Raw genomic sequence first — 25,271 nt, forward strand, 5'->3', positions numbered from 1 at the left:
GTCGTTGATGTCGTTTGAAATGCACCTTTTACGCACTTTACATTCTTCCACTTGAAAATTCCCCCTTCCATAGTCAGTGTAGAGGTCCTCCACACGGAGAAGAGTTGATTAATGGATCTGATCGATTATCTGTCTTGAATGGTTCAGTCCTACCTAATAACCGTGCTTCACAAACAGAGTTCAGATTTATGGGGACTGTGACTTGACATAAAGTTTACACAGGTACTCTCCGCTGTGATTTTTGGTCTTGTTGGCAATGTCGAAAGTTTATGACGTGAGGGTAGCCAAACCTGGCCACGTATATTAGCATAGATAGTTAAAAAAAGTAAAAAGAATGGGAAAAAGAATGAGAGATGTAAAGTGAAGACAGAAAAAAAAGAATTAAAGCAGAGAAAGAGAGAGAGAGAGAGAGGGAGGGAGAGGGAGGGAGAGACAGACAGACAGACAGCCATAAAAAGAGAGATTCACAGCAGAATGACAGAAAGAGAAAGTGATCGAATTACAAACCAGTCGTGGCAGTATTGGTAGCATATAGTTTGAAGTGTATGAGCAAATCAACAGGTGTACGTCACGAGTTTGACACTCACGAATCATGCAGCCCACGAGCTAGAGGGCGCCTATACAGCCCACGAGTCATACAGCCCACGGGTCACACAGCCCATGAGTTTGACACTAAGTAAATAAGGCCCATGAGTCCGACACAAGGAAAACAAGGCCCATGAATTCGACATTAAGCAAATAAGGCCCATGTGTTTGACACCACGCAAGCAAGGCCCATGAGACCAACGCACTAAGCCCAGTGACGTAATGTCGGTCTCGTAGGCTGTTTTTGTCTGGTGTCGAACTCCTGGGTGCCGTTGCATAAAACTTTTTTAGCAACCTTAAAAAATTCAGGTTGGGATTTGCCCAACCTGAATTTTTTAAGGTTGCTAACCTAAGAATGTAAAATCCGTTGCATAAAAACTCTGATTGGGAGCTTCCAACCGGAATTTTGTGATTTCAACTGGAAAAAAAAAATCCGGTTGGAGTTTTATGCAACAGGCCCCTGGGCCTTGTTCGTCTAGTGTCAGACTCATGGACTGTATGACTCGTGGGTTGTATGACTCATTGACCTTTTTTTTTCAATGTCGAATTCGTGGGCTGTATTACTCGTAGGCTGTATGACCCTGACGTCTCGTGGAATGACCCCAAATCAACAACTTCAGTGGTGAAAATTGCTAACAGGCAATAACACAAACGAAACTGATTTTCAAAATGTTTTTGTTATAAGAAAAGAGGGAAAACTTGATGTTTGAAACTAAAAGTTTACTGATGATATCGTTTAAAAGGGGAGAGTGTTCAAGACGATATAGAAACTACACGATGTAGCCAACGAAGAAACCAATGACAGGAATAGCAAAGACAAAATGTGTTCAACTTCAAAAGCAAAAGGAAAACAACGTGCTCGATGGACTTAAGTATTACATACCATTTGGTTGACAATATACCGTGTTTCGATTATAATGACCTCTTTTTTCTTTTAGGGGTTAAAGGAACCAAAGACCATGTCTAGAAAGATAACCAGAGACAATGTCTAGATCGCGAATTTTCCAGCAAACTTGCCCAATTAAAAAAGAAACAGCTAATGACTAAAGATACGATGACGTCCCGAAGCTAGTTGAGACAACGCGGAGCAGTTGTTTAAATCCCTTTACCTATAAAGTAACGATGGCTTATTTTCTATCCAGTAACCATGAGATCCATCGCCAAACTTGCGAATATTTAGCGAATGAACACGATTTAAACAGCATCGATGAAACATTGGAGAGAAATGGTAGTTGAATAACACATCTAACGTCTGTTTGTGATGTTTGGCTATAATTATCCCCTTTACGATACAAATTCACCTTCATTAACTTTGCTCTGATGTTATTCGGATAAACAGTTCTACGTGACAATATTACAGTCACACCATACCATGTAACTGATATTAGAAGGTTCATGATTTCCTTCATTTTCTTTCACTTTTTGTATCAATGTGCAAAACATTGGAAAGCCAAGAAACACGGATGTCGGAAAACTGGAGACAAGACTTTTCGTTTCGTTTGTCGGTGTTGGAGAAAGATCGATGTTAGAAAAGTATGACTTTCATAATGACATGAGTATGAGCCTACAGTACTGGTTCAAAGCGCTCTCGCCTTGTCGCGAGTTTCTGATACCCAATACATTGGCTGAGACCACAAATAATCATACAGCCGCATTCAAATAGACACTCGGAAAACAAACAAATAAACAATCACCCACGAGTAGCCAAACCACAGTTACCACATCACCAACAACATAACAAACTACCAGACAACTAAGAAAGATACATTCCGTCCATTGCCCAGAAAAGGGCCTAACGGACTTTCTCTTTTCTATACAATACCGAAAGTAAACGGACTGTAACTCCTATGTGACTCGGGTCCTCACAGTAGAACCAAGAATATATAAATGATTTCCGAAATGGATCGGATTAAAAATAACGTGGCTTCCGACGCTTCCTTTTATTTACAACAACACTCATATTAGCTTCTTTCGTTTTTGTCCCTCAACAAGTTAGTAATATGAGCTTGCAAGTTAGAAGAAATGAAAAACACTCATATATTAGATTCATCAAAGTTAATATCGGGGGGGGGGGGGGGTGTAACCAGAGGGAACAGCAAAAGAATCGAAAGGACACTGACCAAGAAAGATGTACACAAGTACTCATTCTTCCACAGGACAGCAGTGGATTGGAACCTACGTGATGAGGAAACAGTCATGTCTACCTACTAGTCTTCAAACAGAGACTCTAGAAGGGAAAACACCTCTCCTGCCCTAGAATCAAAATGTCATAACTTTAATAACAGCATTCTTTCCAAAATGGTCATTATGTACGATTTTCGTACAGTGGCGAACTGATGAAAACGAGAAAAAGTTACCCATGACCATGAAGAAAAGAAAATTTCGTTTTAACCACCATGCAGAAACTAAATACTGTAATTACACTGATGTATTAAAATACAAGAGCAGTGAATCATTTCTGACAAGTGGGGGCTGTCGAACAAAGCTTCCTGAACATGTGTCGAATGATATTCCATTATTGAGTTTGATTTACCACATTATATGGACGAAATATTTGTCAATGTTTGTAAGATTGGAAGCAACTTTGATGCATCTGATTTCTAGACACGGAATGAAAGGGATTGAATGAGCTCAGCTTACTTCTTTCGCTTACTACACTTCCTAACACACACACACACACACACACACACACACACACACACACAAAACTTTAGTAGGGGGATGCGGGGTAAATTGAGCATAGGGGTAAGTTGAGCCGGGTGCTGTTCGTTATTCCGAAGGTTCGTTATTCCGTCCGAAGGTTCGTTAATCCGAATCACACAAATTCCCTATACCTAGAGGTTCGTTAATCCGAAAATGAAAAAGGGTTCGTTTATCCGAACATTTGTGGCGTTATTCCGAAGATTCGTTATTTCGAAGGTTCGTTAATCTAAAAATGAAATATGGTTCGCTATTCCGAAGGTTCGTTGATCCGAAGTGATATAGGGTCCGTAACGAGCCTTCGGAACAACGAGCTTTGTTTCATTTTCGGATTAACGAACCTTAGGAATAACGAACCTTATTTCATTTTCAGATTAATGAACCTTCGGAATAAGAGACCTCATCACATTTTCGGATTAACGAACCTTCGGAATCGACTCTTCGATATAACGAACCTTCGGAATAACGACCCTTCGGACAAAAGAATCTTCGGAATAACGAACCTTCGGAATAACGAGCTGTAACCAGTTGAGGCACCACTTCTGCACACAGACGTGCACATTTACTTCAGCTCAAATCAAGCCAAATTCTAAAAGCATTACAACGTTGTTGAGGGTATGGAGCGAAATGCAATTCTAAACATGACCAGGGAGTGTATTATACACAATAGCGGCACAAATAGCAGCAATGAATATAACTGTCTTCTTTTTATATTTGATATAATTAATTACAAATTTGATAAAAAAATGATATTTCTTCACTTTATATCACTCGCACGTCTCGCAGTTTATTCATCGTCTCTCCATTTATAAACATCGCGTTGTTTAGTCACAGCGTTTGAAACAAATTACACGCTGACCACGCTTTATTCTGATAGCCGAGGAACCAAGCCCCGGGTATGACTTGTCCTCCACACACAAAAAGTGCACTGTCCAGTTGAAAATAATTGTAACCAACTGTAAACAGTCCACTGGATATGAAATGGAGCCATATATTGAAGGCGTCTTCATCAATCATTCCATACGGTCAATTGAACACAACGATTCTCCCGGCTATCTCGTACCTTGGAATATTACAGTAATATAATAAACAATCTCTCTCTCTCTCTCATCCCCAACTGGCCATGGTTTACTCTTCCCTATTCACAAGCATAAAAATAGAAGGCGTTGTCGACGAATTTCTGTTCATGGCAACTTATCGACAAATTGCCCTGAAATTCATTCATCTGAATGAATTTTTGTTCACTTAGAACAGAAGAACGTAAACATGCAGACATAACTAATACTCAGGTATTAACACAATGTACACTAAGCAAAACAAAAAGCAAACATATTTGTCAAATTCTTTTTTTTCTATGCAAGACCGAAATACAAATGAATAAAGAATACAGTGTATATAAAATCAAAGGAAGTTAAGTTGTATATCAACGTGGTAGATAAACACAAATACGCATGGGTGAACATGCACAATATTAGTTATTTCTCTATTCCAGTCTGCAAAAGTAATTACAAAATTGCGCTAAAATACAATTAAGCAAAGAAAACTGAAATTCTGCCATTATTGCACAATAATGAGTAAAATAAGACATGAAACACGTTTGATTACATATTTAAAGAAAAATACTACTCATATTAATATGAGTAGTACTCTACTAATATTTCTTTACTGTATCTTTCTTTTCATTTTTTTTTCTTTCAATATTTTGTTGGTCACAATAGCTGTCAGTCAGTGCTGTACAGCGATGACGTATGCTGTACATTACCCGGTGCCCTCTCTAGATTTGCGGGAAGTTCCCACACCCTGTAGTCAGCTACCGATACAGGATCTTTTCCTGGTACCCAATACTTGTTCGCCCATTTGGCCTCCGACAGAAAGGAAAGGTATCTTGAATTACGTTCTGTTAATATCTAGCCTTCGATTTCAGGAATAAAAAGTGAATAAATTTGACACTTTCCCCTTATGACAACCGTGAACAGAACCCATCTGAAGTTCGATTTATCAGAATCTTCTCTCTTTCTATCTTGTACACATTTTGTATGTTTTTTTTTCTCGCGGGGAGGGGGGGGGGGGGGGCGGGGTGTGAGAGAGAGGACAGCGACGGCTCAATCATGAAGTGTAATCAACGCTGTCTCTCTCGTTCAAAACAATTGTGTAAGCTTTGGTTTTCTTTTATTATTAGGTGGAAAGTACATTAACACATCAATGGCAGGTTTCCTATTATATTTGTTGCAATTTTTACTTTTGCACCTTGACAGAGAAAACAAACGTGTTCATACAGTACATGCATACGATTGAATTTTATGCTACCCTTTACAGTTTGTTGTCTCTTCCTTACTATATATATATATATATATGTATATATATATATATATATATATATATATATATATATATATATAAGTTGTCCACGTGTTGGTGTAATAATATCATCAAAAATAAAACTTAAACCAAGTTCATGCTGTAATCACCAACAGTTTATTTCGGCACACAAATTTTCGATCGATTCGCTCTCTCAAGAACACTTGAGATTTGCCCTTCCTAAAGAACACTTGGGAAAAACGAATCTCTCGAAAATTTGTGTGCCGAAATAAACTGTTGGTGATTACAGCATGAATTTGCTTTCAGTTATATTCATATAATCTATATGTATGTATATATATATATATATATATATATATATATATATATATATATATACATATATATATATATATATATATATATATGGATATTATATAATAACATGTATTATAAATAGATGTATCTAACTTGGATATAATCATATATATATATATATGGATATTATATAATAACATGTATTATAAATAGATGTATCTAACTTGGATATAATCATATATATACATATATATATACACACACACACATATGATATATATATATACATGTATATGAAACTGAGCGTTGGATTGTACAAAAAGTCTACAATTCATAACCTGTTCCCTGTTGTTTTTGCTTCGCTTGATTTACTCTATGCTTGGATTTGATTTTGTGCTAGCAATACATGTAGTATGTATCACCTATGCACCCCATGGAAGACTAGCACCATCACGTTGACAAAGCTGAATATGAACAACACTGTTTTATACGAAAATGAATACAACTGCTGCTGCTGCTGCTACTACTACTACTACATACTACTATTACTACCACTAGTACAATTCAGTTGAGATGGGAGCGGAAAGCCTTTCATATTGGAAACCTAATCTAGGCCATTTTAAAACTGAAAGGTGAGGTTGCACTGCATCCTGTGTGCATATTGATGTGTATTGACTTTGCATCTCATGAATTCTCTCTCGATCATGGTTGACACACACCACAATATTATAGATCTTAATCCTGTTCATGTAAATTCCTATAGCTGCTATAATATCTGTAACAAACTGTACGGTTAATATGTACAACGGCAAGTTTTCAGTTGATTTATCTCCAGTGACCTGATTGAGTGAAGTTAGATACATGTACATGCATGTCATCATGTGAGATTAGAATCACCCGCTTTCCAGGTCCATTTTGACTGTACGGTTTACAAACAGTGGCAACTAAGAGAAGGGACGAGCCGCCTTGATATGAAATGAAGCTTGCGGTGATTAACGAGCGATATAATCTTCTAATTAGTTATCCTACATTTGAATTCATTAGTTTTAGATAATATCCATGAATAATTTCGGATGACAATCAATAGTGACTTGCAATTCAGTATATGAATATAAGAACGACCCAAGTCCATGGAAGACCATTTCGAGTAAACTAAAAAAAAATTCATATCTTTTTTGTTTGTCCAATAATATTCTATTTAACTGTGATGGGAAGGCAACATTGTATATACAAATTAGAACATATATTATTATGACAATTCACATTAACATTAATTGTGGAGAGGCCATTTTGTGTGATGGACTTGGGTCGTTCTTTGATTCATATACATGATATTCTGCTATAGAGATGAGAGGACGAGAGAGGGCGCTATAATATGAATGTAAGAATGACCCAAGTCCTTCATTCTTACATTCATATAAGATTTAACTCATTTATTTCAGGCACTTCCGGGGGTAATTAGGATTTATCATTTATACACAAGATGAGTCCATGCATAAGCTACAATTTCCCATGTCAAACTGAATTTGGTCAAAAATTGGACTTGGGTCGTTCTTATATTCATATACTCAATTGTGCAAGCATTTTTTTTCAACATACAGAAGAGCATTTCATGCACGCATATCTTGAGCTACACTGTATTATGACACTCGTACACAGTGCAAGACGAATATTTGTTCAAGTCTACTTTTGTATAAATTTTAAACAGTACAAAACATTTAAACACAAACACACAGACATAGAGAGATACAGACACACACTACACACACGCGCACACACACACACTTACACACACACACACACACACACACACTCACTCACACATAATAATGTTGGTGTAAAGCCGAGATTGTGAAAAATAGTATCTGCAACACAAGGTCAGACTGTCACGAATTGAGGAAAACAGGAACAAAAACTCCTGCTATCAAACAGCCAATATGCTTGAAAATAAAATATCGGTCTCATTTAGTGTCAACGCATCTGCAGACATCGCTAATGCATCGGAAGGGGCATTGTGCAACATGACAAAGAACTTTTCATGTTTTATTTTTTGTTTTGTTTTCTCGATGGGAAGAAAAGTGGGGATGGTGATTCGGTATTACTTTCCCCCTATAAAAGTGCCAATGCAGTATTCGACTTCAGAATTATCTGTCATACGCACCACCTAAGTTACTCTTGCTTAATAATACGCACAGAGAATGATGAAACAAACAAACAAACAAACAAACAAACAATAACCCTCACACAAAAAGAGATATAGCGAGTCGTATGATATAATAGTACAGAGTATTCCTGTTTTTATGAACACAGTTAGAACGAAACGAAGTAAAAATTCAGGTCCAAATATCATCATGTAATCTCTTTGTATACTTTACTGTTCGGTTATAACGAAATTTTGATATAAGAAAAGAAAACTGCTGGTACCGAGGACTGCGTTATAACCGGAGTCCACTGTACGGGAAATCAGGCAAACTTGAATAAATTGAAATATTTTGAGACCTGGAAATTGTATTTCTCATATTAGAGTCTGTTGTGTCATGTAACACAATCTATAAACAAATTTGGAGATACAGAAAAACATGTACTTTATGGGGACCTAAGAAAGAGTTATTTGTTATATCTGATGCTTCTTATGATCACATCTCTTTATACAGAATTATCAGGATATCAATACTGCCACATTTTCAAAAAAAGAACAAGAAGAAGAAAACAGAAGATCATGTTGATCAAAAGCTTGTTTATATGGAGAGCCAATGAATTTTGGAAGACGTGAGTAAGTGCATCTCTTTACAAGAGGCATACGTGCATATGTGTCTATGGTCTTTTTATTTGCACTATCACGGAGATCCCCTCCCATAAAAAACAAACAAACAAACAAACAACCAACCAACCAAACAAACGAACAAACAAACAACAACATCAGCAACCCCATAAGAAAACAAAAACAAAACATATCAAACACAAAGTAAAAGTAAAACAAGTAAATGAATGGAACAGTGCTAGGTAACTTAGTCTGATGCTGGCAAAATTTTGATAATGATACCTTTCAAGACATTTATATAATATGCAGGTTAGAGTTATTAAAATTCAATACGTCTTTTGGCATACTACATTTCCTTTTTTTTTCGTGTGAATCATTATCATCATGGAACATAATGTGATCAACATTTTTACAGAAACAAACATTTCACAGATGCCAGTGTCTTGTTCCAATATCATTTGGCAAAATAATATCTACATTTCTTAAAGTGCACAGTTCATTATGTCGCAATCATCACGTCCAGTATAAATAAAAAGTGTCCACTGTTCTTGAATGGAAGACACTCTGTGATTAACAACGACATGATAAAACATGAGAGATGATAAAAATAACTCTACATTTATATGACTCAAAGAATTGTATAATCTAATAACAAAGCACAAGTATGTAAAAAAAAATTCAATACATAATAGAGGATACAAAATACATTTCTGAATGCATATATAAAAGAAAACAGGATGTTAACCACCAGAGCAACTCCAATGAAGGGATTATCAGATTAAGCTGAAAATATGCATGCTCTATTAACTCTGTAAATGATAAATGCCACCTTTCAATGCAGCACCATCATTCTTTCTAAAGTTAATGGAGTTGAAAGTGAAGCATATAGACAGGGTTTTTAAGAAATGAAAAGAAGACTCTAGGAAAAAAAACACCTAATTACACTATTCCACCAAAAAGTGTTCAAGAAAAACTACTAAAAGTACAAGTTCCTGTTTGTTTTATGATCCCAAACTTTAGAATAATGTAGAAGATGACTTGCTTTTTCAGAAAATATGAAAAACTCAAGATTGGTTGGGTTGACCCACTTCAACTTTTTCAGTCTTAACACAAAATCAGTGCATGCGACTTTTTGTTTGTTTTGTGATGCACGGTCACATATTAAGTTTGGACTGATCTGGGAAAATGATTCAAATTCATTTTTGGCTTGAACTGATAAAAGTTTGCAGCAAGAGAGCATTATATGAATCCCTCTTCCCTTTCAGCTGATATCTGGCTTTTTGCTGCTCCAGGCACATTCCTTGTTGGCTTTCCAGCATCCCTCATCCCCAGCATACATCTCCTGCAAAGTGTGGGAGCAGCAAAATGCAATACATGGGACGGTGTATTCAGATGGTGTTAACAGACAGTACATGAGTGTGAAGGAATTGCATCTAAATTTGGAGAAGAAACATTCACATTTGAATAAACTACAGTTTCATACCTTGTGTCAAAGCAATACTGTATACGCTATATATTTCGCGGGGGTTTTATTTTCGCGAATTTCGCGAGTCGGGAGCTATTCGCGAATTTAACAACACGCGAAAATATTACCTTCCAAAATGAATCCCTTGCCTTGATGATACGAAAATTTCAGTACTAGTAGTATACCATGTCATGGCTTACCGAACAGACCATATACTGTACTGGCTAAGCTTCTTTACGTACATATAGCACGTCCACGTCTACTTACGAATACTGTAGAGAGCCAATCCATTATTGCAAGGGGACCACTCGTCAGAAATCTAGCGTGATGGACTTAACCACTTCAAAAATGTTGAATTCTAACTTACTAGTTCGCAGAGTTTGGTAAGTTTTTTTCATGCAGTGTATAACTAGTATCATTCTTATTTGCTAGTAAGTTGAAAAGTCACACTTTCTTTGCCACTTCATATTTTCTCTGGTCCCCCAATCGCGAATTTAACCACTCGCGAAAATGTGTGACAGCGGCAATTCGCGAAAATTTATGTACGCGAAAATTATAGCGTATACAGTATGACAAACAATAACTCATTACCTCTCATTATATGTATACATGGATGTCTACACTCATGATAATCCATTCAACCAAAACAAGCATGCTCAAGCCTTAGGCCCCGCATCATACACTCATAACAAGCAGAGAATGATCGTTCAAAATATTATATGTACTATGAACACAAGATGGCGCTCTATCACTAGCCAGTGCCACCACAAAAGCACTGACAGCCATGTAGGTTGTCAAAAGAGAACTGGAGTGACACCAGTCCCACTGGCCTCGGAACATGTTTGAAGTTAGGGCTTCATAAGTTAACATGACAAAAACATGGTTTTATAGCTAAGCATCCTTGCATCCAAGATAGCAAATTCATGCAGTGTGTTTGAGGAAAAACTCTTGCCACACAAACCTAACGATATTAAAGATAACCTCACTTTATTCGTCTTGGATTTGCTACACAGATTTTACACTCAGTTACAAAGATACAAGAGCAAAACTTGTGAGCTTTGAAGATGGCAACATTCATAGGGAAAATTCCACAAAACTCTTTCTTCTCATCACATTATGATATCATCATAACATATTTGTTTGGACACCCAACTGACAGTGTGAACAATAGTCAGCCAGATCAACATGTATCAGTAGAATTGACCACCTCTCTTCTAATCTTCACAGATTTCAGCATACAATTCAGGTCATCCTTGACCGTTCAACTCCTACATCTTCTTCATGCGACCTTAACTCTGATCCCACACATAACCTCTCAACAAGCACATGCTGAGCGATCCAGTGCATTTAAATTGTCATCCGCACTCAGGAAAATGCAAACAGAATTTTGGCAATGTCTTCTATGTGATAAGGCCAATTCCAAAGACTAGATCATTTTCTATGTAACTTTAATCAGTTACTAATGAACAACAATCACAGCACATGTAACAAAGGAGCAGGAATTATGTAACATTATTAGTTTCAATGGCACATCAATCTCAGTACATGTAATAATGGACCAGGAATGATATTGTAACTTTGTCAGCCCCTACAGCACAACAATCACAGTAGATGTACCGGTAGTTATCTCTTATACAGTACTTTTCTACCAAGTCATGGAACTCGAAGCTCTCTCCAACATACTCTGATCACAGTAACTGGAAGTGATAGTGCCACCCACAGAAAGCCTGTATAACACATGAATTGTAACCTTAACTATAACGGCTCCAGCCCATCAAATGCTCTCACCTTTTTCCAGATTGGTACGACTGCCTTGAGTTGGTCAATGCAATACTGGACGGCTTCCAGGGACTCTCTCCTGTGAGCAGATGACACAGCAATGATCACACTGCTTTCTGTCACTGGAACATGTCTGAAACAAACCGTGAAAAAAGACATAAATGTCTTTACTAGAAACCATAATTTGCACAGTACAGTAAACTCCTGTTAATACGAAATCCTCTGGACCAGCAGTTTTCTTTCATCATATCGAAATCTCAATATAACTGAACAACTCAACAATAAAAAACATAGAGCAGATAATGTTGCAGCCTGAATCTTTACTTCATTGTTACCAGAATTTTGTTATAACCATGTTCGTTACAACAAGAGTGTGCTGCAAACTCTTCTTCTTTTTTCTTTTTTCTTTTTTTTAGCTAGGCAGTGTTATAAATACTTGTTACATATACTATCCTTCATCAGATCTTGTACAGCAAAATTTCTACTTCCTAGAAACCACGAAACAAACAAGATTTCTGTGGGTCAAGGGAGTTTAACATTATTTCCCCTTTTGAATTGACAATGTCAGTCATATTGCATGACTAACTGTGAACGTCCATCATAAAACCAACACAAAGTCGCATGACCCTATTTTACATGAGGATTCTAAATACATAGGTGAAATGGGTCAACCTAGTCAATCTGAAGTTTTCTATATTTTCTGAAAGAGCATTTCTTCTTCTACGTTATTCTAAAGTTTGTGAATAATCTGTGCTTGTTCAGCCTCATGGAATATGACACCAGATTGCAGATATTTCCAATATTTTGTGAACAAGCAAGTGGTGACTAACAGACATATAGTATTCATTTTCTAACAATGACTCACCCTAATCGGTGAAAGATTGCTATCTTGTGCAATTCCCATTTATGCCTCATTTCAGCACAAAGCTTGCTGAGCTCCTTCTCTGCCATTGGTTCATAGGCCTCATACTCCAGCCGCACAACCGTCTTCCCTTCAAAATTGTCCCTGGTTGTTCCTTGACAGAACAAAAATGCATATCATGTCAACAACCATAACAATTCAGAATCTTCCTGTGTGCAAAAGTTCAACAATAGGCTATGCATGAAATGTTACAAAGATGTTAATTCCTGCATTTACTGATAAAACTCAAGAGTATCTTTCATACAGAGTGCTTGACATTGGCTAAAGCCTACACATTCTTTTGTCAAACAATATGACTTGATTATTACTGCAAATCTTACTTGAATACAATCCTTTTTATTGACAACTCTGTGTACATATTAAAGAGAGCTCAAACACTATAAATTGACTCTCCTCTGTGACTACATGGCTATGTTCTTTTGTAATTGGGTTGATATCTGCATTACTGCAATACCTAAAAAGCCAAGAAAATTTGGCTTGAAGATTGGTATTGCCTTGATGGTGGAAATCATTAAACTTTTGGTTGGTGATTATTTTCTGCACACTCCAAATTTCACTATCTGATATATAAATGGGTGTATACAAGGGGGGGGGGGGGGGGGGCGGTCGGGAGGGTCATACGACCCCCCCCCCCCAAATTTTCAAAAGGTCCACTCTTTGTAAAAGACATTTTTGTTTTTTGAGGGCTTTTTACCCTATATACAATGGGAAAAAAAATGACCAGGTGGTGTTCCAGCAAATTGTCAAAAACCTTGTAAATTTCGTAACTCAGCTTTAATATGCCATACCTTATTTCTAAGTCGCACTGCCATGCAGAAAAAGTCACTTTTGTATGCACCAAATGGTCCCATTTTAAGATACAAAATTCAAAAACTCCCTGCCGTGGGAGGGGGGACATCCCTCTCCCACACCCTCCCCCCGCTCGATCGCTCCACTCCCTCACAAAGGTTAAGGTCAAAAAATTTTGATTAAGACCCCCTCCAGAAAAAATCCTGGATACACCCCTGAGAGTCAATAGGGACCTGAGATTTTGATCGAAGCAGAAACTTCATCAGAGGCAAAATGACAAACATGTAGGAAAAGCAATCACATGTAATGGGCTATGCACACAACATGTGCAGTATGAGGAGGGCTAGTGACACAGAACAATGAAAACAAAAGGGGTGGGTTGGAAGTCAAAGGCAGGGAGCCAAAGAGGTAAGGAAGGGGATTAGAGCAAAAGAGTGAGCAGACAAAGGCAGAGGTGGGCCTTTGATGATCCCAAGGATCATAGGGGACAACCTGGGAAGCATAAAGTGAATAGGGAGGCAACATCAAATGAGATATGGAACAGCACAAGGGTAAAGAATAGGAAAAGAGTAACATAGCAACAGAAGAGTGAAAGGTGGGTTTGGGGGGGGGGGGGGGAGAGAGAAGAAGCAGTGAGCCCCAAACCTGTACACATCAGATGTGGCAAAAAATGAAAATGAGAGCCAACAAATCCAAAGTACAAAACATATCAACGTATATTTGAAAAAAAAGTGAAGTCTTCTACCAAAACATGGCCATGCATTATTGCAATCAGTCAGACTCACCTAAGAATACAGAGACAGCTCCACAAGAGGGGTGAGTGACAACCTGCACAGCCTCATCTACATTCAGCTGGTTTGGTGTCAGTCGGATCAAATCCTTGGCTGCCATATCTATTAGCCTTGTTCCAGATTCTACTAAACAGACAAAAAAAAACAACAACAAACAGACTCCTTCAAATACAACATAATCAGCAAAACTGGTGAAATCTAAGAAGAAAACTGATTAAAATGTAGAGATACTAAGTATGTATAAAGGACTTCATGTACCCATTCACTTCTAAAGCTTAACTTGCAAAGATTTTTCATTGTCTTTCAGTGATTCATCCAAATTTGACCAAGGTTTAAACTTAGAAAGCCCATTCAATGTGCCTCAGTCTCACATGAAAGCCATGGTGACAAAACAGGAATTAGGTAATTTCTATTTATTAACAATTACTTTCCAGACATCAGATCAGTATCAGTTGGTGAAGAAAGCACTCTGACACTGCATGCATGCTAATTGGTGAACAAAGCACAGTCAGAAGGATGGATTTGTAAAGCCTCTAAGAAGAACTGTAAATACGGATTACTCAAGCATGGACATTTCCACCAATTTGCACTCTTCTGAGCATGAAAATAAAAGAATAACTTTTATTTTGAGTTTTTAAGATAATTACAGGAACATCTCAAGCCATGAAATCAAAATGAGTGAAATTCACCAAAAGTGGCCTAGTGTGGAAAAAAAAATAAATCACTCCCAAGTTTCTAGTTTCACAGTATCTGTATCTTGTACTCACGTGATACAACTTCCTGGATGGATGCTGAAGCTTTGTAGGAGCTGAAATGGCTACCTGTCTCTTATCCACCAGAGAGAGGGGGGATGACTGCTACCTCATCACCTTCACACAACGTCAGCTGACCCTCGTCTGAGACGTACTCCTGATTTACAGCCAAAACTAGTGTGTCTCTTATAGGTAGCAATCTGCAAAATGGAAATGTCACAATACACTGTATTTTCGATTCAGAAGCTGTTATTGTACAGTTAATTTGGTATCTAACATTTCATGCAATCACCATGCAGACAAAAAACAAAACAAAAACAAAACAAAACAAAACAAAACAAAACAAATCAAAACAATACTTCCAGATAAAGGATCATCTTCTGGAAAGTTCTTTATGGATAGCCATTATTGGGACTAAAGACAGAAAGCAAAATAAAGGATAATTATCTACTGTCATCAACTGCCTTAACTTTGAAAACTTCATTCAATTCAATTCAACATGCATGACTGTCACTTCATGGTGAATATATGTTAACTGTGGGGCTATAAAACCTGGGTCAAGATAAGGGGTCAAATAACTTAATAGCTGATTTCAGTTCTGTTACTATCACAGTCTTATGGTAAAACCCAAATCACCAGATTATACTTCACAACCATGACAACATGTCTATAAAGTAGTAGATCTACAGACAGTACCACTGGAAGTCTAATCATAGAATTTTTATTCAGTGACATTGACAGTGTGTGACAAGAATCTGGATTTGCAATTTGATGTGCATTCTAATATTATGCCTAACATAACTGGCTCATGAATTTCAACGTGAAGAAATGTGGCATCCTCTCCACAACTCACAAACGCACTCCCAGTATCTATCAGTACCAGTACACACTTTCAAATCAAGTAGTTCCCAGAGTCAATGACTTCAAGTACCTAGGTGTGACGGTTACAGCTGACCTTCGGTGGAACAAGCACTGCCAGACCATCAGGCACAAGGCAAGCAAAACCCTGGGACTCATCCGCAGAACCTAGTCTCCATGATCTAAAGAAATGAAGTCCAGAGCCTACACTGCACTAGTCCGCCCACAACTGGAGTATGCCTCTGCAGTGTGGAATCCATATACTGTTGTTAATATCAACTCACTCGAGCAAGTGCAAAAGTCTGCAACCTGTTTTGTCCAAGGTGATTACAGCCAAACAACATCTTCCACAGCCCTAGTATCAGCACTTGGATGGGACTGCCTTCACTCTCGCCACCTTCTTGCACAATGCACACTTCACAAAATCCAACATCACCTGGTTGCCATGTCCTTTCCACGTGATATCACCCCAGCTAACTACGTCATTGGAAGACAAGATCATGATACACAGTTCCTAGGTCCACCATTGACTCCCACAAGTATTCATTCTACCCAAGAACCATAAGACTATGGAAACGCCTGGTCTATGGTCGTAACCATTGCCAACCCAACAATAACCATCATTTCAAGGTGCTGCTTTCCCCATCCTCAGAGCAATGTAACCCCGGTGCGGGGTGCTGTAACATAGTAATGCAGCCTCCTGCATGCTGGATCTGCCACTGTGTAAGACTAAAGGAGGATTGACATTGTTTTTACTCACACTGAGCACTCATACTCATGTTCTATTGTATGACAGTGAGACACTTCTTTGTACATACACTGAATGACATGACACCCCCTCACGACACACAGCTCTAGTTCATCCCAGTATAGCTTCATGAGTTTGCCACACACACACACACACAAACACACACACGGGACTTGAGTGACCCTCTCAGCTCGTGTAAAATAGGTAACACAAAAACTAATACACGGGACCAGGAATCATGTAGAAGCGAAACATTACTTTTACCGTGGAAATTTATCGGTGATCGCTGTGATTAGCTCTTCATGGGAAAGATGAAGCGGCACTTTGATTGTATCTTCTTTAACCCCTGCAAATTCCCGACTTTTTGCAAAGAATAACAGCTTTACAGGAAATTTCCCAGGTACCTCGGTATCAGCCATGGCGAAATTCCATTTCGACTAAATCTACCTAGTCTAAGCTCAATCCGCGCAGATATTGTTGCGCTCATGATCTGATACGTGCGTTAAAAAAAAATACGGTGACACGACATTTTTTTTTTTTTTTTTTCGTTCCTGCGACTCCGGTCCTATAATTTTCTCAAAGTGATTTAGGGTTACGGTTGTGATATGGTTTTAGGTTTAGTCTGATGTGAGGATTAGGATTAGGGTTAGGGTTGTGTTTGTGGGTATAGAAATTAATGTTTGGCGAAGAGTGATAATAGGCCTATATTTCATGGGAAGAGAAAATGTCAAAGGAGCAAAATAATGTCATGGAACCAAAAAATACATCCAGTATACTTGTTTTCTACTGTCTTATTTATACTGCTGCACTAGATATGAACACGAAAATACATGTTCAGTATGTAGGCCAAGGCCTAGTGTCTATAAGTATATCTCTACTTTTGGTGATAAATGATACCTATAAAAATAGTATCTTATCAGTGGCGGATCCAGAGGGGGCGCAACCGGCGCACCCCCCCCCCCCCATTTTTCGTTAAAACAAAAGAAATACAAAAGAAAAAAAATGAAATGAAACCCGGAAGTGGCACCAGGGGCCCGTTGCATAAAAGTTACAATATTATGGCAACTTTGCCATCCAATGGTAACTTCCATGGAATTCTTGAATTTGATTGGCTGTTGAGTATTGTTGCCATGGTAGTTACCATTGGATGGCAAAGTTACCATAATTGTAACTTTTATGCAACGGGCTTCAGAAGTATTAGTTGCGCCCCCCATCCCCCCCCCCCTTTTCAGAATTCCTGGATCCGCCCCTGCTATGAGATCTGTGAACTTAATATCCCCCTCCCTCGGCATGGAAAGTGTGGGAAAGACCCACCACTTTTACACGTTAAAAGCTACGGGGGGGGGGGGGGTATTATCAAAGTAACCTTCTAATGATTATTTTGTGTCGAATGTGTGTGCGCTTTTGTATGTTTCGTGGTGCAAGTATAGCCCTTTTTACACTTGTGTTTCTTAACCCCGTACTTTCTTGACTATCGTTAGTCCCGTACCAATTTTTTTCAGCTTTTTAAACTCGCCAATAAATCCCGTACTAAGCTCTTGTCCTGGGCTAAGGAGAAAACTGACCTTTTTACACTCATATCTCTTAGCCACTTTCCAAACAAATGTAAACAGAAAAGTGGGCTAAGGAAAGTCCGATACCAACGGTTGGGGCTAAGGCCCCCCTTAGCCCCACCGTTGGTACGGGACTAAGCAAAAATGTGCAAGTGTAAAAAGCCCTTCTTTGTGTTTTGTTTTGTTTGTTAGTTTGGTTGGTGGTGTTATTAATCTCCATTCTAGGGCCACGATCGATTCAGGTTTGGAACCATCTCGCCTACACTGCAAACACCAATATCGGCACATTGCTTTTGTGTTTCACAAGTTTTGGGGTCATTTTTGGACAGATATGCAGACTAGTGGTAGGATCCTCAATGCTGTAGGCATTAAACCTTGACTTTAACTCGGAACTAGCCTATTCTTTGTATCATGGACAGAAATCCCGGCATGGAACATTGTCGCTTTTAAAATCTTTACCAGTACTCAGCACCATTATCGAACGAATTCACTGCACCACACGCTCCTTAGCACATGCTACGAAAGCTTTAAGGGGATCTCTCTTCAATCTTTGAAGTTTGTGAATAATCCCCTGAACCCCAATGAGCTTGTAGCCTATTATAGTATTTGCAAAGGGATCTTTGATAATTCCTTATTACGTGTTAGTTCGGTATATACGCCATACAATTACGTTAAGCACTCTAATGAATATGGGCATGGTGTGAGCAGGGGTGTATCCAGGATATTTTCTGGGGGGGGGGGTGTAATAAAATTTTTTGGACCTTTACCTTTGCGAGGGAGCAGAACGACCGAGCGGGGGGGGGGGGGGGTGTCCCCCTCCCACGGTAGGGAGTTTTTGAATTTTATATCTTAAAATGGGGCCATTTGATGCATTCAAAAGTGACTTTTTCGGCATGGCAGTGCGGCTTAGAAATAAGATATGGCATATTAAAACTAAGTTATGAAATTTACGAGGTTTTTGACAATTTGCTGGAACACCACCTGGTCACTTTTTCCCCCTGTTGTATATAGGGTAAAAAGCCCTCGAAAAACAAAAATATCTTTTACAAAAAGTGGACCTTTGGAATTTTTTTTTTTTTTGGGGGGGGGGGGGTCGTACGACCCTCCCGACCCCCCCTCTTGCATACACCCATGATGAGTATAATAGTTCCTTTATAGTCAATGACAAAGGTCACACCCGCACTACGACTTATACGCGAATCTCCCACCAGACATACAACGCACTTTCCATATTATGGTATATAGCAGCCCATAATGGATTTATGGAGGTACTGTCTACCAGGCTCGCCACATTTCTCGGTATAGATCATATTATTTTATGCATGTAATATACAACTCCAATACTACACTTTTTTTTTCTTCTTTTAGTTCTGAAGTGTGAACTGAAGGACCGGACACTAATATGAATAGCACCAGTGCACTAAACGCCAGTATGAAGCGCCATATAAATGCAATCATTATTATTATTATTATTATTATCATTATTATTATTATTATTATTATTATTATTATCATTATTATTATTGTTATTATTATTGTTATTATTATTATTATTATTATTATTATTATTATTATTATCATTATTATGATTAGGATTAGGATTAGGATTACTCTCTTTTGGGTATCTCAGCCGTTTCAAAACCCATTTTTATCGAACAAACATTGAATTCCTCTTGGAATTACATGATCTTTTATATTTCATAGGGGGGTTTTCATTATCTCACCCAAAAATGTTAGAAACCTGAAGTTAGGTCTCAATCAAAACTATACGATCCCTCTATTAACTTCAATCTAATCTGGAAATAAGATCCCTGGAATTGTCAATTTTCACATGATTCCATACATTTGTTAACATAAATAGGTCGCAAACAAATGCGTTATTGGCGTGGTGATATTACTGTGTCTCTCAAATCTATAGTATTGAGTCTTAACGAAGTGTAATCCCTATTGCAGCTGTAACACAGCTAGACTGGGATGGGTTAGTGCAGTGACAGTATTACGTGATGGTGCACGTGTTCATACCAAAATGTCTAATCAATTAAGTAATGCATGAGTATGTACAAGTAAAAGATGCTCTTGAATTACAGCATCCTGTCACCAACGGTGCTAGGTTTCATCCCTCCAATGGCTACAGAGCAGCCTTGTGGAAAGCAGCAATGGTTTTCAGATAACTGTAGTTTTTAGATATCAAACAAGTCCTGCATGTCAAAAAGTCTAAAAAACACAATAGCATTAACAAAACCAGCATATCAACAGTATGTAAAACAAAAGAAGAAGAAGAAAAAGAAATACATATGATACAGTGATACAATAATCAATAACTGACTGTGTGCGCCTCCAGGAAATAAATAAAAGGTGGGACCTACCTTTTATTACGATTGCTTTATTTTACTTTGTTTTTGGATGTCTCAGCCATTCCAAACCTGATTTTCATCAAATAAACTTTGTGTTTGTCATAGAATGGTATGCTCTGCACTATTTCATAAGTGGTTTCTTGGCATCTCAAAAAAAGTTAAAAGCCCAGCTGCCCAATCCTCGCCTCCACCAATACTGTACCACCCCTTTAAACTTACTACTCTCGTTTGTTAATTCTGTATACCCTCAGAAAACTCAAACATAAAATGACGACTCAAACTTACTTTTTAGCACCGCATCCATCGACATCATCAATATTGTGAAAGAAAAGGATGTCGCACCAAGAGTTTAACATGGTAATCTTAAACCCCAGACCTCTTTACTTTCTAAATTCTTTGCATTGTTGAGATGAAGGACCAATCCAAAAATCGATTGCAAATCTTATACCATTGAATGATTCAGAATTCAATCTTTTTCCTTAATCAGAGTCTAACTATGGATTGGTCCCTCACCACAATCAATAGGTTGATTTCCAAAAGAGTAACTCAAGAACAATAACCATCAATAGGTCTATAAAATCATCGAGAACAGCCGACAGTCATATTAAAAAACAACAACAAACAAACAAATCGAAGTGAATGTGACGACAGTCAAGTCTCAGTCTGTCCATGGAGCTACAACTGTCAGTCTGTCTGTCTGTTCTCCCCTTCATCCTTCCTCTCTCTCCCCCAATCCTTCCCTGCCCCACCCCCCACCCCCCTTTCCCTCTCCCTTTCTTCATTGCCTGATATTGAACATCGAGGTTCCGGCTGTGCGCCTAATTGGGCTGGGATTACCTTGCTCATTCGTAGTCTGCGTACAATTCGTTCAAATATCAAGTTACCTCTTATTCACATTGGCCTTCCTATGTACAGTAACACGTGACTTTTGAGGATGACGAGCTCTAGCAATATGTTTCCAAATGATATAGCACTTTGTTTGCAGAATGACTCAAGAAAAATGTAATACAGGAAGTGTAAATTGAAAAAAAAAATGATTATAATCAGAGCTTGAATGGAAGACTAGACTTCTGCAATTACTGCGTGCACGTGACCTTTTGCGTGAAAGGTGTAACCAAAAAGTGCGCTAATTCATTTGCCAGACATTGGCAACATGGCTTCATTAGCGGACACACAATGATGCCAATCGTAGGATAGTGTGTGCTATATTATACGAAGAAAGTAATATTTGGACCCGAGGCTTCTGATGACATTTCTTGTTTTAATATTGTGTGCACATTATGTTGCGAGGACATGATTGTGATGCATGAAAGGACAGAATGTTTCTCAAAACTTTGGACTGTGAGCGGATATGAAATAGGAAAAGATATCGGTATCATCGGCAGTGAGATGGTATAGGGCCTATATCACTTTCTAAAATTCTACCCTGCTACTTCATCCGATGCGTGCCAACTAGCATACCGGAACGATCGACTGCTTGACAAATCTGCACGAGTAATTAGTTGTGAGGATTTTACATCACGGAAACTCACGTCACTTCACCGAGGAGGTTTGCATACACATGACGGCACTTTGTGGTGAAAGCATACATCTTAGCCCATATGATGTCAGAAGCCGCCGATGGGCTATGATATAAGCCTGCTGAAATCTTGCAACATATCATGGACATGCAATATCGACCTTCTGCGTGGCCATTATTATGCACTTAATTCTCTCGACGCGCCTCAAGCATTGATATAGGTGGGCTACTGACCGGAAGAGATGATCACTTTTATTGATGAGTGTATAGTGTTATTCCTACATGATACTGAACCAGGCGGAGGATTAAGCGATCGATGAAACCTGAGTAGTAGTATTCAAAGCGAGCATATGTATAGATTGAGAGCCTCCATTGGTTTCCCGCATTCTATGAGAAAGTCGGATAAGTTTTTAAACCGAGTCAACGAAGACAAAACCGACGGGATGTTTGGATTGGCGTGAATGCAAGTGACAATGTGTCAAGAGTGAATCAGTATGTTCTCGAGAGATCGTGACATATAAGCCCATCATACTTCCGTGTTGTGAAGAGGAATTGACCGTTTGGCATAAAAACAACGACATATGCTTTCAGTTTTGAACACGTGCCTATAGCGGGATAGTGACTAACAACATGACACTACACTTAGTGACAGAACGCTACTTCCGCAAGCCTACCTGTGGGATGAGCGCGCAGGACTCCAACTTCGCAGCTATCAGTGTAGTGGCGGAACGTACATATTACTATGCGAACCTAATCAGACGGGTGAAATGAAGAGTCTGTATTATACAACTTCCTTTCTTTTCAGGTGCAACCGTTCTCAGAAAGTCATTGAGGAGAATTTTAAGTTATACTCGCCATTCCTGCCTCCCGGATTACCGTATGAAACCAGCCTGTTTCGATACCTCTTGTGTTCTCATGGCGGACAGAAGTTACAGGGTAGTAATTATCATGTAGGGCCTATTCGTGGATTGAGAAGGTATATCGACGTCCGGAATTCAATGAGTACACCCAGGTCAATCAGTGCTTCAAGGGACTCGTTTAATTCAACGCCTATAAAGTGTCTTTCGCTGTCATTTGTGGACATTGTTTAGCTATACAGACTCATTGAATTGCGTGTAGATTGGGGTTCGGTAATCTTCTCCAATTCCATGAGGCGTCGCAACAAAGGACTGCGTCTTCTTAGCTCCTAGGAAAGTAAACATTTTCATTCGGAAAGCAGTGGGGACTTTGCACTTCTTTCGTACGAGTTGTCGTGTAACGTCATGTGCAAGTTTGAAATGGAACATCACCTTAGGATGATTTGCTCGCAGAGAACAGCAAACGTGAGGGAATGTTTGCGACCTTTTTAACTCTTTGCATCCTATTTCCTCGGAGGCCACAAGCGGTGATGTAATCATCATGGTGTCCGTTCGTAGAACGCTACATTCGACACTCGCCTTTGTGTTGGTGTTCTGTGTAAGCCTCACGCTTATTACAGTATATCAAACAGTTAACGATTCAGACACAGCTTACGAAAATGCTGTTAGACAGTTGAGCGAAAATGCCCAAGAGAAAACAGGATCAGGAAAGCTTGCATTTGAGGAAAATGAGCCCAATGTTAAGACCGGAGAGAAGACGAGTGAAAGAAAGTCCATGTTTGTTGTGGTACTCGCACAAATGCGAACTGGTTCATCGATTGTCGGGCAGTTGTTCAATCAGAACCGGGACTTTTTCTACTTCTTCGAGCCGCTCTATCCCGTCAACTTGGTGGCGGAAATAAATGGCATGTCCCGGGATGAGCGAGACGAAGCGATATTACACACTCTTTACAATATGAGTAGATGTCAGTTTTCTCAGACGTTTGCAAACATCATGCGGCAATGGGGAGGGAAGCGGGAAAATCGTCTGCTGGCGCCCTACTGCTCTCACAGTGGACCGTGCTCCGATGTCTCTCCGAGACTCCTCCATGATCTCTGCCTACCGCACAAAAACCGGATTGCCATAAAAACCATCCGCGCTGATATACGCCATCTACGTTCACTGGTGGATGAATTCGGTATTGATGTTCGCATCATCCACCTCGTTCGTGACCCGCGAGGGACAACGAATTCGCGAATGCACTACGAACTAAAAAATGTTGATTCGTCAGGAGGAAAAAGGACAAAGAAGTCGGTGCCAGCGTCGGATGCTCAAAACTACCAGGTCTTCCGAAAACTCGTCAGACGAAACGTCCCGAATTACTGTCGTTGGATGGAGAGAAACTTGCTAACAGCCAAGGAGTGGTCGTCATGGTTACAAGGGCGGTACACCCTTGTACGTTACGAAGATTTCACGTCAGCCCCGATTTCTATGACGCGTGAAATCTACTCTTTTCTTGGCTTGGACCTGCCCTATTTGGTGGAATCTTTCATCCACGACGCGACAAAACCCATGTCAGAGACGAACGATGACCGCGGTTTATTTTACCAGAGGAAAAATTCCGCGATTACTGCGTCAAAATGGAGGACTATTTTGTCTCCAGCGCAAGTAAATGAGATCGAGGAGATTTGTGGGAAGGCCATGGATCTAGCGGGTTACTCCACATTAACTAAGGCTGACGATTTACGCAATTTTACAATCCCTCTACTAAAACCTCGCAAAGACATTAACATACCATGAAAAGACATGTAAATATATTGTGTGAAAATTGACTTGCGTTTATATTTATGTCGTGAATGAAATGTAGATAGGATTTTGTCTTTTATATTCATATAATTATGATATCTATATGTTCATTATACATGAAGAGATTTATGCCAAAACCGATGTATCATTTTTTTTTTGTCAACGTGAGATACTCGAGATTGAAGCTGCAGAAAAACAAATAAGTAATTAGAACGTAAATTATGGATTATAAATTGTTGAACATTGTAGATAGATAGGCCTATTTATAGATATTATTCTTCTGTTATGATTTCTTCTATCAACGATTTGTGCCAAATTGTCTAGATACGTGTTTGAATAATAGCGCTATCTGTATACATACACTGTAAGTTGATACTCACAGATTCCAAAATAATCGAAAACATACTTAATGGAGAATTTCTGAAACTGTAACGCG

General features: G+C 38.8%; 3 protein-coding genes across 3 annotated transcripts; 1 reads left to right on the plus strand and 2 right to left on the minus strand.

Annotated features, from left to right (window-relative positions):
* Nucleotides 1–9,751: 9,751 nt before the first annotated feature.
* On the minus strand, nucleotides 9,752–14,508 carry LOC139726486 (molybdopterin synthase catalytic subunit-like). The gene is made up of 4 exons (XM_071637440.1): nucleotides 14,403–14,508; nucleotides 12,772–12,922; nucleotides 11,916–12,039; nucleotides 9,752–10,004 (listed from the first exon to the last, which is right to left on the minus strand). Exons 1-4 carry the CDS (start codon nucleotides 14,506–14,508, stop codon nucleotides 9,924–9,926), a joined length of 462 nt encoding a protein of 153 aa, XP_071493541.1. The 3' UTR covers nucleotides 9,752–9,923.
* A 573-nt stretch (nucleotides 14,509–15,081) lies between these two features.
* On the minus strand, nucleotides 15,082–17,198 carry LOC139726456 (uncharacterized). Its single transcript, XM_071637412.1, has 2 exons — nucleotides 17,031–17,198; nucleotides 15,082–15,360 (listed from the first exon to the last, which is right to left on the minus strand). The coding sequence occupies exons 1-2, from the start codon at nucleotides 17,183–17,185 to the stop codon at nucleotides 15,237–15,239; spliced, it is 279 nt and encodes a 92-aa protein (XP_071493513.1). The 5' UTR covers nucleotides 17,186–17,198; the 3' UTR covers nucleotides 15,082–15,236.
* Nucleotides 17,199–22,560: 5,362 nt separating this feature from the next.
* Nucleotides 22,561–24,829, plus strand: LOC139726457 (carbohydrate sulfotransferase 1-like). The gene has a single exon (XM_071637413.1). It carries the CDS (start codon nucleotides 23,591–23,593, stop codon nucleotides 24,827–24,829), a length of 1,239 nt encoding a protein of 412 aa, XP_071493514.1. The 5' UTR covers nucleotides 22,561–23,590.
* The last annotated feature ends 442 nt before the right edge of the window (nucleotides 24,830–25,271 follow it).

Source organism: Diadema antillarum, unplaced genomic scaffold (assembly GCF_040938485.1).
Source record: "Diadema antillarum isolate AM-2024a unplaced genomic scaffold, OU_Dant_1.0 seq00000085_RagTag, whole genome shotgun sequence".
In the NCBI taxonomy this organism is placed as follows: domain Eukaryota; kingdom Metazoa; phylum Echinodermata; class Echinoidea; order Diadematoida; family Diadematidae; genus Diadema; species Diadema antillarum.